Here is a 15,595-nt window from a genome sequence, read left to right as displayed (position 1 = left end):
TATGCCAGTAACAGAATGAACATGAACAATATTAATAGTTGGCATAGCACAACGAATGGTTTGTTAAGGATACAACGAAATGATTCATAGTTTGCAGTGATTTACAGAAATGAAACAATATGTAAGTTGACAAAAACTTGAGACAAAACATTAAATTATTTAAGTCGAAGCAATGTCATTTGGCTTGATGTCATAAAAATCGTACAAGACGACAAAATGAAAATTCTAATACATTTTATACAATGTTATCAACAGAATAATTAGCCAAAACAATGGTACTCGAGGACAATGACATTTCTAGGAAGAGATTCTTTATACCTACAAACGACAATAATAAGCACTTTAACATGGGTTATGTTACAATGAAATTACAAACATCAATTAATTAAATACAGTACATATAAGAAATATAACTCACACGGAATACAGGATTAATCATGAATATTCATTTTCATTAAAGTTTTATATTTCTTGTTTTGAGTATTAAAACAGTAAATATGCTTTCACATTTGAATTGTACTGAATATGACAATATTCAAACCTTTTTTCGATGATCGTTAACCTACTTGCGTCATAAAAAGACTCTTGCACTTACGAGTGTCCGTACAATTGAATACAGTTCTTTTCAGCGCTTTTAAAAATATTGAACCACAAGACTTTCCTCTGTGTCCCTGAAAACGAGTTATTTTATATTGCACTTATAGGAGATTGATCACCGGTTTAGAGTCATCAGTAAACAGACAGTGTTCCAAGGTCGCATTCACGCCTCATGCCTAGGTTTCTTCATTCAGCACATCCGGCCTGTTTGGCGGAACATTTTGTCCTGTATCCGACTTCTACTCAAGCACTAGTTCGAGTTATATTTGGTTTTAAACAAGTGATTTCAGTGTATGGTACAAACACGTGATCCTTGAATCATGAAAATACACAAATATAATTTTTCGTTTTTTGAGGTAGGACGCAATGTAAACGCAGTATGTCAAATCAACAGTGCGATAGACTTTAATATCAGTGGTATATCTTCACAATGAATGTCATATTCTTCAAAGCCAACTATGACTTTATCAATAACGACAAAAGGTCGTGTCAAATGTAACAGTAAATAATATCATTTGCTGAGAACAAAATTATATAATCGTGTCATAAGCGTTGAATAATTCTTATACTTTATTGTACGAGAGCAATGAAAACATATCATTTTACTCTAAATGAAATGTGTACATTAAGAATAGATCTACAAGTGGAAAGACCATATTGGTTTAAACGGAGCGCGGATCTACTTGGTAACAAGTACTTCTTTAGCAAAATCAACACAGAAAAAATGTTTTATCATTTTTATGAATATTCATTCTTACTTCACTGCCTTATATCAATCATCGACAAATGCTCATCTGTTAAGCTTCAGTCTATAGCTTAACCTCCGTGTCACTTTAGGATGGTTCTGTATCTGTTGGTATCGTGAGGAGTATATCGCCCGAACTGTGCACTGGGGACAACATGCGACACACAAAAATGGTCAAACAAAATACACACAATTGAGCATTACGACACGTATGACATGTTCATGTATATAACAATAAAATGAATGGTAGTTCAAACATATTTCATTCATTCATAATATTACGTCAAATATTAACACTATCAACAATATTATGATAGAAGAGCATTTTAATTGATATTAATATGGTGATGTACATCTAATAGTTACCTAAACTAATACATTTGTGGTGCATTGTTAACATATAATTCCTCTATAAAACGATCATCTCTGTAGCAAACACATTTCTGGGAAGTTTATGAGATTCTACAGTTCCTAATTCTGAATTTGTATAGACAATCTTCGGGATTGAAAAGTGGTAGACATTGCTGATTACATTTCAGTCCCTGTGGTTGTCGTAATCTGCTTGCCATGTTTTAAATCATAGTGGCACAGTCCAGAATATACACATGCAAATGATGACAATCAGCTTTCTTGCAACTGATCTGACAAAAACACTTTACCAATGAAAAGCTTAATGACACTTTTAACACTTAAGATATATATACAAATACACATACATTCAATTAGAAGTGCTATCATGCTTATCATACTCCCTTAAGTGATATTTTTAACTTTCCAATATTTATTATTATTGTTACATACTACTGCAACCGATTATTTTTATGGTATTTTTTGCTGTTTTTTGTGTTTTTTACTGCAATATTGGTTCATAAGCTGTAAGATGATTTACAGATATATGAATGAAAGTGATGCTCAACATATTCATTTCCTTTATTATTTCATGCTTGAAAAATGCCACCTAATTAATTCAAAACCAGCATGGTAACATACTGTAGCATAAATTCTTATACAAACATAATGGCATTGTGTTACTTTGACGGCGAAACAGAGCAATCTCTAATCTTAAAGATTGGCGTGGTGAAGAAAAATGAGACTTTTTATAGCTGTGCCAAGACATGTTTTACATAAATATTTTGGACATTCTGCATACAACACATAATATTTAATATTCTATAATAAATAACTGATCATTCGGTATACAAATATTTACGCTACGCATTCAGCAATCCCACAACTTAAGCAGTTACTACTTAAATAGCGGATAATTAAGAAGATTTTTCACCTGACAAACGTGACCATTTGTGGTTCTCCGGCACCGACAGACGGTAGGATGGGGACATTTCCGGCCCTCGGGACATCTGGGCCAACATGAAGCTGGAACAAACATATTTCACCTTATCATAAAATATAATTTAGCAATTGCAAATAATTTTTGGTTTTTACAAGATGTATCAATATGGAATAAAATATGGTACAAAAGACACAAACAAACAGCACATTTTAATACATATTTAGAGTTAGATACAGTAGAGTAAACAATGCATTAAACTGCAACATACAGCTGTTTCGTTTGTCTTGGACTCATCAGTGGTGCTATGGACCTAACGTTTGACACGTCGGAGTTGATTGAGGTAAATCCAATGTGATCGCAAGAACAAAATGTTTATTATAGGACATTATAAGTATAATTACTTACACTGAATTTCGTCCAATGTATCAATTAGCTTCTTTTGTAGGATTTATATAGGAAGTGATATAATTAGTGTTTACTGTTGAATAATCCTGCCAATATCTGTCTCAAATATATAGCTACCTAACAATACCAAATATTGTCACAAACACGATAATGTATCAATGTAGCACTAAACACTTTGACACAATAATGAAAAACATCGTTGATTTTATGTTTGACAGTTTAAGTATATGATCTAACTTAGCTGAACTGTTATCCTTATCTTGTATTTTCCTACAAACCCTAATAGTGCTTATGCTGCTGATAACAATAAACTTACCATATTGGCAATTAGTTCCATAATATCCTCTTCTACACGTACATTTGTCATGTGTCCGACAATACCCTCGTCCATTACAATTCCGTGTGCACTGAACTGTATTAGCAAACACGATATTTAACTTAATCGACATAAATATCATTATATATTTTCAAGGATGCCTGGTAAGTATATATAACGCTTTTAACCTATTCTATATTCTTAAATATTACAACTTTTCAACAAAATTTCGATATGACGTTTGTGTACATCGATATGATAATTAATTATGCAATTGTAAACTTGTTTTATGATAGCATCGATAACAAAGTTGTGAAAAGAAACATGATAATTCCTGACTAATTTCTGAGTAACAAAATATATCAATACATTTTTTAGATCACCGCTTTACACACCTTATTTGGTGAATATAAAAATCCAGAGTTTATTTCAGTGATTGGAATGTTTAGATTCACTAGTTTGTGAATATCGATATTGTGTTAAATGATACCTATTGCTAGTTTTGATATAGTTACACAGAATATGTAATCTTAGATGTAAAATAAAATGGTTTTATGTAATATTGACGACTTTGATTAATTCAAACATAATTACTATTGTTACATGTATGGTGAGAAATATGTACATGAATGAAATGAATGGCAAATGAGCTATCCAGGCATTATGATAACGACGTTAACTTGCTGAAAAAATTTAGGTGATGGTGTTTAAAGCAGCATGTAAAAGCTGTAGTGTTATAAAAGTGGGTGATAGGACGGCTGTCATGAACTGAGTTTTGTTGAATCATACTATCATTTAACGGAGCAAGCCCATATATGCCTGACGGAAACAACAAGCTGAAATGAAGTTAAGCAAATAAAGTGTGACCAAAGTTTTAATACATCTACTGTGATTATACTTAAATTAGTAATTGGACCTTTAACTTCATTAAAGCTGAAAATTTAAATAAAGCATTCAAAAGAAAGGCGTGGGTGCAACTTCATTGCTGCTTTTTCCTTACTAACTCTTACTAACTTTACTGTATGTCCATGTTTAGCGACAGTATTTGATTAAGTGTAATTCGTATTTGTATTTTTAAATCCTAATTTTTAATAGATCAGTGAAATTATGGCCTTTGGTATATGGTTACCGTCTTCAAACTAACGAATTTATGGTTCATAAAATGGAAAAGCTGTAAAACGTTTCAATAATTGTAATAACAATGAACAGCATATCAATATCAAAATTTTAAAGACACTTATATTTAAGTACCTCTGTGACAGAAACGTCCTGTATAACCATGAATGCACGTGCAGTGATTGACGCCCACACAACGGCCCCCGTGCAAGCATACTCTCCGACAGTGCGCTGTGAGAAAAGCTGGTATTGTTAGTGAAACTTAAGATGAACGTTAATATAACCGTGCGATTATTACAGTGTCAGGTAATGAAATAAACATGTTAATCAATATGTATGACAAATATCAATTTAATTCTTATCGACACTTATTTAAGTAATCACACGTAAGGTAGCTTATTAAGATACTAAGTATCTCTGAGCAGGAAAAGCAGTGCTTTTGTGTGGCGAAAGATCATTTATTGCTCTTGCCTTGCATGAAGCATTTCCTTTTGTCAAGTTTCAACATAATATTGAATTACATAAACACATATAGCTTTTCAGTTTTGGCATTAAACCTCGGCGCACCTTTTTGCGTAACTAGCAAAAGAGCAAAACGTGCGAAATGATGATCTACTGCGCAATACAGATATATATGTATATATGATGTCAAACGACAATTATGCTCAATACTTTAGTTGATACTTTAAGTTATTTCGTTTATCTTTAAATTCACGACATTATTGCTGATATTACTGAAATCGTGGCAGACGTAAGCATGCATTACGCAAATGAAAGGAACGTGATTATTGCAGTAGTTATGTGATCACATATAACGGACAAAATACAAACTGGCCGTGATTGTAAAAGTTACACCAGACTAGCCTATACAACATCACTAATTGCAAAAGAAAAACAGACATAAAGTAAAACGAATTTTACGTTTACTGTATCAAAAACGGTAGATAAAAAATATCGTAAAAAAACATTCTCAAACAAAAATGGAAACATGTCACAACACTCAATACCACAAGCATAGGAATTCATTCTTACCAAATTGACATCTCCGACCATGATAGCCGTGCGGACATTTACAGCGGTTATATCCGGAGCAGACACCACCATTTTGACACTGGAATCGGCATACAGCTGTTGATAATGAGTTAATGATATCTGTTCAGGTAAGTTTTGCCACGATTTCGGGGTTTTTTTTTTATTTTTTCAGACATGCTATGAAAAATTCTGTCATTGAATCAATTTCGAATATTCGTCAGATAAAAACCATACTGATTGTCTAATGCTCATGCATAGTACTTAGGTTAGAACTGTCTGGAATGTTCGTTTCCTTTCTGTTATTAATTGCCTCAGAAAGTGTTTACATTTCACTTTCCAAGAGACTGCATATAATCAATGGCTTAGAAATAAAAATATGTCATTCATTGTTTTGTTATTCCACATTCTGTGTGACGAAATCAAACGCAAAATTAATAAATGTTTCTTCAATTGAAAAAAATAGTTGGATTCACAAAGATTTACATAGAGGGTGCCGTCGATGAAGCAGAAGTCGCTTTATCTTCCGGAACACCTGGTCTTATTCTCCTTGTACATTTTCATGTGTCGCTGTGTAATTTTTTCTTATGTTCATACTTTGCCCTTGTTTTATTGAATTTGAGTTTAGATGATAATCTTATTCACAAGTTCGGATTTTCTTATTGCAGAAAGGACATTGTAATAGTAAGATATTTGAAAGACCATGGGTTACTGAAGGACAAGCAACCTCTGATTCACCGACGATAATGTGTAATTTAAATCGAGCTGAATTTATTTCTAGTTCTCAAACGAAACCAGGATAAATAGAAATTAAAGATATACTGACATAATAAGAAACAATGTACGTATTCACTTCATTTTGCACAAGGAAACATTAAAATATATGTAAATGTTATCTTACCATTCTCACATCGAGGTCCCCGATGTCGGGCTCTACATCTACACACCCCAGGCGCCACACATTTCCCACCATTTTGACACTTTGGCATACATTTCGGTTTTTTACAAACTTTACCCTTGTAGTTGGGGGTGCACTGACATTTGTTACCAGGAAGACATGCACCGCCATTTTGACATGTTGGATTACATACAGCTGTAAAGAAACGAACCATAAATCTTCAACAAACTCGAGGAAATGTCTAGAGAAAATGAAAATTCGTTTATTTGATTAACCGTGCTCACCAGACAGACGCTTTGCAATACTAATATGACAAAGGAATCATGATTGCTCTTGAGATATTCCTGAAACTGACCGCAAAAGAAAGTGTAATACCGTGTATCAAATGTAGTTAGCATCTTTACGTGTAAAAATATATTATAAATACGAATAAAGAAATACTACTTACGTATTTCACATCGATATCCTCTATACCCGTCAGGACATCTGCATTTATTGTGTCTGATACACTGGCCATTGTTTCTACAAGGCGGATTGCAGTACGCTGAAAATACAATCAGAATATATGTATATTAGGAAAAGTGGCTACGGAATATATGTGTTGGCTGAATTCATAAATTATAGCAAGCATTGAATTTGCTGTAGGTATACAAAATGTTATATGTGTTATTTCAGATACTAGACACTGTATGAAAAGAATTGCAATTTACATTTTTCTTGTTATTTAACATTGTATGTTAAAGATGACAACTGAAGAAAACCTTCCAAAGTATTATTAGATCTGATACGGATAAAGTGGTAGTTGCATTAAACAAAACGTGATTTATAATAAGCAAACCATGCAGTTAAATCCAGGCTACTTTTGCATAACCTATATATATATATATATAATTTGATATCACAAGCGCACCGAAACAAATATATCAATAACAAATATCCTTTTACGTATATAATTATTAGTCAAGCGTGTTGTCAGTTTGACAAAAAGAACTTAGATTGTGGTGTCAACGGTTCTAGACGAAAAATCAAATTGAATAAAACCTTGATCGCAATGAAAAATCGATAATGATATCAAAATGTATTCTCATTTCATTTTTTTTTTCTTCACACAATTTATAGGCTATAGCAATATTTTTTGTCTATAAATCAACAACATCAAAATTTACATTCGATAGATTTGAAACAGGAAAATTAATTGAAAGGTAAAACTGATTCTCTTAAGATTCCTGTATATAATTCAGTAATGTAGAAAACAACAAACAGAATACCAGAAAACAATGTGAAAAAAAATCTTCTTCAAATTCAAAATCGATTTAATTATAAAAGAACTAAGAAAATGGTTTTTAAAAATTTAAAAAGTAAGCAATGCCGCTTCTGCTTCAACCAAAAAACGTGTTCAAAGTGGCAAAATCTATCTAAACGTTCTACTTTCCTTTTATTATTTTTGCTTGGTGTTGCTGTCATTTAATTCTTTTTACGCAATTGTAAGTTATCCACTACTTGTACCTGGTTTTAATGTAATATTATTCTTAATTTGTATCTGGTGTTAATGTAACTTCATAATAATGAAAATTATCGTTGTAGGACGTTAAACAATAAAAACCACACTGAGTGAATGCCATTAGATTCTACCTATGATACTCTATGTTATCTATTAGTTGTACATAGTGATGATGTTATTTTATTCCTTCCACATTTTTCAATTTATCGGCTTTTTGTACCTGATGTTAATATTATTTTGTTTCCCTGCATTTCAGTAATTTATCTTCATTTTGTACCTGGCGTTAATGTTATTTTATTCTTCCCACTTTTTTGTAATTCATCGAATTTTTGTGCCTGATGTTAATGTCATTTTTTCTACTGCACTGCAGTAGTTTATCTGTTTATGGTAAATAGTGTTAATGACATTTTGTTTCCCTGAACTTCAGTAATTTATCTACTTCTTTTACCTGGTGTTAATGTTATTTCGTTTTCCTGCACCTCAGTAATTTATCTACTTTTTGTACCTGCTGTTAATGTCATTTTGTTTCCCCGCAGTTCAGTGATTTATCTATTACTTGTACCTGTTTCGCACCTTGGTCCAGTATAGCCCTGTCTACATAGACATTTATTAACACTTTGGCAAAAACCCATATTCTGGCAATGCGGCTTGCAAACAGCTGTAACAAAGTGTAATAATATACATGATGAAATTCGATGTACATATTGTCAACAGTTGATAAAAAGAAAACATATTGATCAGCTGCATCAATATTCTTGTTTTGAACTAAATAGATAATTAATGTTTGACGTGCTCGTTATTCAAGGTTATATAGGGAAAATTATATATGAGGCAAATATAAATTACAGAGTAACATTCACAATAATACAAATTTGAGGTGATGTACATGACAGGACATATATTTATATAAAAAAAACGGAAACGTCTCACCAAAAACTTAAATCAAGCCCTGGTTGTCAATGCAAACACGTAATTGAATATTATCAATAGAATTGATAATAATTAATTCAATCAAAATATTGAAAACAAATCTATAAATATAAATAATATTTATATAAATTTAAAATATATATAATATGTCAGACCCGAATCGTTATAAACATAGCAAAATTATAACAACAAAAATTAAGGAGAACAACGAAAGAATATGATCTTCACTTAAAACTCATATAAATATTGTTGTTTGAAAGAATGTATGCCTTGTATAGCCTTTCCTGTTTCTGTTAGTAGAGTAGAAATGCATTAGATATGGATGGCAATACATCATCTTATGTTATGTATGTGAACGCAATGAGGTGTTTTAATAGCAATTCAAAAGTCAAAACATGAATGGTATTTAATTGCATTCAGATACATTAGGATATATACAAGTTGATGCATAGAGTGATTGCATTGTTAAGTAAATACGTGTATTATCTACTGTGTAGGAGCACGACTTGCCAAAAGTGTATGATAATTTCAAGCATTACATACGTCGGAAGAATACTTCTATTATGTATTATGTATTATAGTACATTATGTGATACGTGCAAGACTTAAGTATGTGTTAATGTCATATGCCTTGTGTTATGTTTTATTGCAATAATATAATATCAATAAGTATGCGATGTACATAGTTGAGGTATATGTGATTTATGATATGTATGTAACAGTCTTTGGGCTCTTGATTGATGTTGTTGAGGTATAGATTATGAAGTTCATTAATGTAACATTTTTGTGTGCTTGACTAATGTGTATCTATGAAACAGTTTTGCGTACTTCACTTATGCTGGTAAGTAATGTATAATTAAGTTTTTTTTTTTCTTTGCTTGACTTGTGTAATTGATATTAAGGGTATTGATATAAAGAGTTTATGTGTATCAATTTCGGGTGTTCAACTTACTCTTTTGAGGTATTTTTAAAATTTATCAAACTTATCTAATATTTTGTGTTTTTGACCTTTGTCACTGCGTTATACATACTTAAGAGTATTTTTGAAAAAGTGTTGCGTGGTAAATTTCAGCCTGTGAAATAAATGTAATAGTTATATATATATTGTGCTTGTCTTCTGCTAATGATATGTATAATTTGTATTGATTTTCGAGTAATTGACTTACGTCGATGACATATAAATCCGGTGTAACCTTGACGACAGGCACAGACGCCCGGACTGACGCAGATGCGATTTCGTGGGCAATACTGGTTACAAGTCGAAACTGGTAGAAGAAGCGAAATATGTATTCACATCACGATTTCCGAATATTTAAGCCCTTGTACACGAACAGTAGCTTGATATTACAAAATTGTCAAGATTCAGAAAGAATGAAAATAAATATATAACACATGAGTTACCGAGGACATCAAGCAGTTAAGCATTCAGAAGAATCTACAATGAGGTTCTTATTATGTCTTTTTGCCGTATGCTGTATATTTCTATCGACATTTCCAATAAACCTTATTATTGACAACAGATGATATGAAATTGACATAGAATAAATCAATATTGATATGGCCGAATATATTATAAATAAACTATAGAAAAGTCAATGGATTACAAACATAGTTATTGTTAGCAAAGCCAAATATGATTATAGATAAGACATCATACTGAATTATTACTAAAAAAAAAAATTTAGTGAAGAAACAGAAATAACATCAACAATACCTGTACATGTTGTACCGTTACCCTGGTAACCGTACGGGCACGCCCCACACTTGTAATATGGATAGTGTCTGGTGTTTCGACATGTTACTAGAGGCGAGCAAATGTTTCTCTCGCACATGCTGGCTCCTGAGAAAACAACAATGATATATCAATTGTAACGAACGATCGTAAAATTGGAGTTTGAGCTCATGTAGATTTGTCATACTGTTGGTACACATGGCAAGCCCATTAAGGTACAAAGATAGCAAGACAAACGACAAACAATAAAACGAATTTGAGGCAAGCGAAATTTGAAGTGTTTTATCGAAACAGATTTCTATCGGATTGAATATCAGATTTTTTCCACTACCCCAAAATGCTGTGAAGAACCGGTATGAATAACATTTGTAAACTCTACTCAAGTTTTGAACTTGTTCACTAGAACAATCCATATATTCTCTTAAAAAAACAATACTTTATTGATTAACGAAGGACGTACCCTGAGCTTTACACTGCTGGCCATCACCAAGGTAGTTTGGTGGACACTGTCCACAGGCAAAGGAATTCTGGGTAAAGGCCGGGTCGGACATTGTAACATCTGTACATTGTACTCCAGGAAAGCACGGATTGGAGGCACAATTTCTATTACCTGGAAATGAATATAAGAAAGTAACATATCTTGGTGATATATGCGTAAAACACAACAATTCGATAGGGTTTGTAACTTGTTTAGAATCAAACTATGATAGATAATGCAATGTAGTGGCACACACGCCTAATTTATATCAAAACATCATTCATTGAATGCTTAATTTTGATTAATTTAAGATATACCATTACCTGTGTAATATTAAAGCATATCGGCGGAAAGAAATGCGAACATAGAATTCAAATTTACATCATATAAAGGTAAAGTAAACAACACTGTAAAGAAAACAAATTTCCCTTTGAAGAATTGATTCCAGAGGGGACTTGATCCCCATTTTGGAGAGAGTTAGGTATGAATATTGAGCGAAGACTTAATAAGTGTATGAGCAGTCTGATACTCTGACACAAAATATCCTTGTACATCATATTTGATAGACCTAATCAAAGAATTAGAATTAGAATAAGAAAAATGCTAAGAAATTATTTGTTTTTCTGTGATTATGGTCATAGCTCATATCTAAAGACACCATGCATTTGGTATTTTCCACATCCTTCTAAAAAGTTCCTTTGGAGGATCTTGGTTATTCAATATGAAATACATATAAGGTAAGTTAAAACTTGTTCTGTATCAGAAGTGTCTTGTTTTATTATTTATAAGCTTCAAGTGTATGAAGTTCATCCAAATCCATTAATCCATTCTCAAGTTATTGTCCGGAAACTTAATTGTGACAAGATTCTATTTTAGTAACAGTGACCTTTGTAGTTGATCGTTTGACCCCAAACAAAATCCCACACTATATTGCCTTATAAACTACCATTGTATAAAGTTTGATTGAAATCCATCAATCTGTTCTCAAGTTATCGTCTGGAAACCAACATCCGGACAGACAGACGGACGGACGGAAAGACGGAGACAAACAGTATAGTCCCCTCCGGTTTCATCGGCAGGGGATTAATAACTACAAACGAATACGAAAAGAATCATATGAATTGCAACGTCTTTAACAAATGTAATGAAAACGCTTACACGTGATTCCATTTCCTGTCATGCCCATTGGACATTGTCCACACCGAAAACCATCTCCGACGTCAGAACAGGTTACTCCCTGGTAACACGGATTACTCCTACAGGCGCTAACCCGCGATTCACAACGAGAACCTAGAACAACCCAAAAGACCCATATTAGGATATATAAACATATGAACAAAAGAAAGATTGACAAGGAGAGTATGATCAGGTGTTCCAGAGTAGAAAGCATCATCTGCTTCATCGACGACACCTAACATGCAAACATTGGTCAATCCAAGTCAGTAATGGATCTAAGAGACAAAATAATGAGCATCAATCACATCTAGCTTTAACCTACGAATTATAGTCAACATACCAGTGTAGCTAGATGGGCAGTTACATTCATAACTATTGGCTGTTCTGTTGTAACGGACAGTCCGACTGACACATTCTCCGTTGTTTTTACATCCGCACTGGTACAGCACCACCTAGAGACAAGATATTGTTAAATAAAACATGCAAAATTGTAATTCGTTGAAACGATGTAATGAAATGACAAAAGAAAATGTACGTCGGGCTCTAAACCATTGCAAGGATAATACACGGATATATTTCACAAGGTGAAACGGCTTTTGCTTCATGAAAGACATTCGTAATGTAAGTATTGTTGAACGCAAGCAACTAATATCGCGTAATTACTAATGATATATATTGTAACCGTCAAAATAACATGTAAACTTACAGCAAATTATTAATAATGCGTATTTTAAACGAGAACATTTACGCTGCAGTTCATTTTTTTGTTCGGACGTACTTTTGGAACTAAGGTGGTGAAAATTAAAGTTAAATTTGAAAATTGATATTGGCAAAGGACAGACTTAACACAAGGCAAGAATGAAATAAATCCTTGGCTAAATGTTTCGCTTTCTTTATCTTAGGCAGTCATCAATATCCTGCAGATAACACATGTTCATACACGGTATGTAGAAGCGGTCAATAATGAGCTGAATATCTTATCATAAAGATTATTCCATTATTGATCTTTATTCTCAACAGCACAATACACGTCGTTAAGCCTTTCATCATTATCTAACACTTACTAGTAGAACTACAGTTTTCTTCCCGCCACATTTGTCCATTATCGACACCCGGAATACCTCGGAACTTCCGTTTCTTCTCAAAGCTCTTACGCTTGATTTCCATTTGAATAGTCCCCGTCGACTTATGTAAGCATCTGATCGATCTACTTTGAATCTCAAAGGAGATCCTTCTGGATCAGAGGAGTTTATTTTTGTATAAATGGTGTCTCCTTGAATAATTGAGAAAGTGGTCTGTTTTGTCGTGACAATCGGTAGACGATTATCTGAAAGATAAAATTAAGTTTTAAAATTATATCGTCACCACTTCTGATACAAAAATTCGTTTTAAAAAGGCTGGTAACACCCTTTTTTTTGATGATTTATTAATTTCTTAATTGAAAACAAAAAGTTGAAAATAAACGGATAAATATATCCTGAAGTAATAAAATATTTATTTTAATGCACAAATCAAGTATGGTAGGTACATTAGTGAATGCTGGAAAATAAATAAAAGCAATTCTTCTTTAATTTTGGGTAGTTTATTTCACATTGACCTGGAGGGAAACACTTGCCTTCCCTTGGTGACCACTTTTTCAGACTCCTTACAGGTAGACACCTCTGACAGTGATTATTGGGATTAGTGTATCCTCCATTGTAGCAGGTCTGATCGATAAAACACGTGTTATCCTGTAACGAAAGTTTCAAACGGGTACATATAAAAGTGTTTTTGGCGAAAAGTCCTGTAACACACACTGTTTCTACTTACAAACTCATTAAAAACGGACATGATTGCATGTTAACATCCGAGCGGTACCAATATGTTTTATGGAATCAATTCTTCATTTGCAAAACGTTCATTATTTAGACAGTTTTTTGCTGTTTCAGTTTGCGACGTTCTTCTGACAAACACATAACTGTTGTCACATTGAGATCAATCGTGTTATCATAATGATCACATGGTCAAAGGCACAATTTTTTTCACTTTTTTACATATAAAGAGCAACATCAGCGTTTACTCTGTCGGTCAAGATTTTTTGCACTCTAAAATGCATATTCAACTATCATGTTTCCCAATGTAAGCAATGAAACGTTATCAATGTTATCATTTTGTGTCAATTTCTAACTCATTTGAAGAGTTGTGTTTTGTCCATGATGATAATCTAATATCGAAAATTATTACCTTAGTCTCCCCGAGTTTTCAATAATTTAGACCTTCAGCCTCTTTGATGAGTCTATGTCTTTAAACATTATTAACTTACAATCCTACCTTCTCAAATTTAAAACTACTTTTTACTTTTTTTTTTGGTGGGGGGTTACAATATCGTCTTTGTTCGTGATCTTCATTTTCTGTCCTGTACCAATATATTAATCGTTTTGTCTTAAATAACTTCTGAACAATTTCTCTATGTAAAATGAAAAAAAAAAAAAAAAAAAACATGGCACTACTAATGTCTAGATAATACTTATGTTGACCTACCCTGAAACTGCATCCTGTATCTATTGAACAGGTCTGACAGATGAGGTCAATGACAGACACCATACGAGACAATGTGTTGCCTTCCGAGTCGAACACCTGTAATAAAAGTAATATCTTTTCACTTATTGAAACTGGTGTATCTATAAATACAAAAACACAATTAATGCTTTTATTTCAATACCAATATATAGAGATTTCAGCTTATATTCACTTTATCTGTCAATATATTGAACTTCACAAAATCCACAATACAAAAGAAAATATTAATCCGAGTTATGTTATCTTTATACATTACCCTACAGACTGTTAAGTTAAATGTTTCTATTGATGGAATTGCCATCCTGTCCGTGGTGATATAATGACATATTAAATGTTGTGGCTGACGAGATTTCCTCAATTAATCCAAATCCATCCATTAAGTACACATCTAATAAAAAACATAACTAAGTGGACTGCCAAATTGCTTGGGGACAGTTAGTTGTCCATTAGACAATTTGATATTATAATTTGTTGACTATACCTAGTATGTCAATCGTTACCAGGGATGCATTTACTTCTGGTGTTAATTTACTATATAAACAATTTACGCTTAATTTGGAGGTTTTGTCTCGCTACTTTATACAATGAATGATGTCGGTGTGCTCTCTTATAACTTCTTAGATTCATGAAACGCAATTTATATGCGCTGATATATTGTTTTAAGCACTGTACGTAAGAATATATAGGTTGATCATACACATGGATTGTTTGAAGTATTTGTAAGGTAACAAAACGTAGACTGTTGCTACACATACGCTGTTATTTTGTTTTTAAGCATTGTGGGTAACAATACATAGGATGTTACTAAATATACGCTGACAT

General features: G+C 32.7%; 1 protein-coding gene across 1 annotated transcript in view; it reads right to left on the bottom strand.

Annotated features, from left to right (window-relative positions):
* Positions 1-1,354: 1,354 nt before the first annotated feature.
* LOC132547578 (von Willebrand factor D and EGF domain-containing protein-like) overlaps positions 1,355-15,595 on the bottom strand; it is a gene marked incomplete at its 5' end in the record, with an annotated part of 32,116 nt that continues 17,875 nt past the window's right edge. Inside the window, 16 exons of the mRNA XM_060211356.1 lie at positions 1,355-1,486; positions 2,625-2,716; positions 3,355-3,450; positions 4,606-4,701; positions 5,503-5,598; positions 6,401-6,592; positions 6,846-6,941; positions 8,461-8,556; positions 9,995-10,093; positions 10,543-10,668; positions 11,021-11,170; positions 12,197-12,328; positions 12,555-12,666; positions 13,279-13,541; positions 13,830-13,944; positions 14,735-14,830. Of these exons, the coding sequence (XP_060067339.1) occupies positions 1,388-1,486; positions 2,625-2,716; positions 3,355-3,450; positions 4,606-4,701; positions 5,503-5,598; positions 6,401-6,592; positions 6,846-6,941; positions 8,461-8,556; positions 9,995-10,093; positions 10,543-10,668; positions 11,021-11,170; positions 12,197-12,328; positions 12,555-12,666; positions 13,279-13,541; positions 13,830-13,944; positions 14,735-14,830 (1,956 nt within the window). The remainder of the gene's footprint in view (positions 1,487-2,624; positions 2,717-3,354; positions 3,451-4,605; positions 4,702-5,502; positions 5,599-6,400; positions 6,593-6,845; positions 6,942-8,460; positions 8,557-9,994; positions 10,094-10,542; positions 10,669-11,020; positions 11,171-12,196; positions 12,329-12,554; positions 12,667-13,278; positions 13,542-13,829; positions 13,945-14,734; positions 14,831-15,595) is intronic.

This window comes from Ylistrum balloti, unplaced genomic scaffold (genome assembly GCF_031769215.1).
Source record: "Ylistrum balloti isolate Yb309-2 unplaced genomic scaffold, AGI_CSIRO_Ybal_v1 Utg369962, whole genome shotgun sequence".
NCBI classification, from domain to species: domain Eukaryota; kingdom Metazoa; phylum Mollusca; class Bivalvia; order Pectinida; family Pectinidae; genus Ylistrum; species Ylistrum balloti.
The sequence above is the reverse complement of the archived record's forward strand: the minus strand, read 5'-3'. Positions and strand labels throughout refer to the sequence as shown.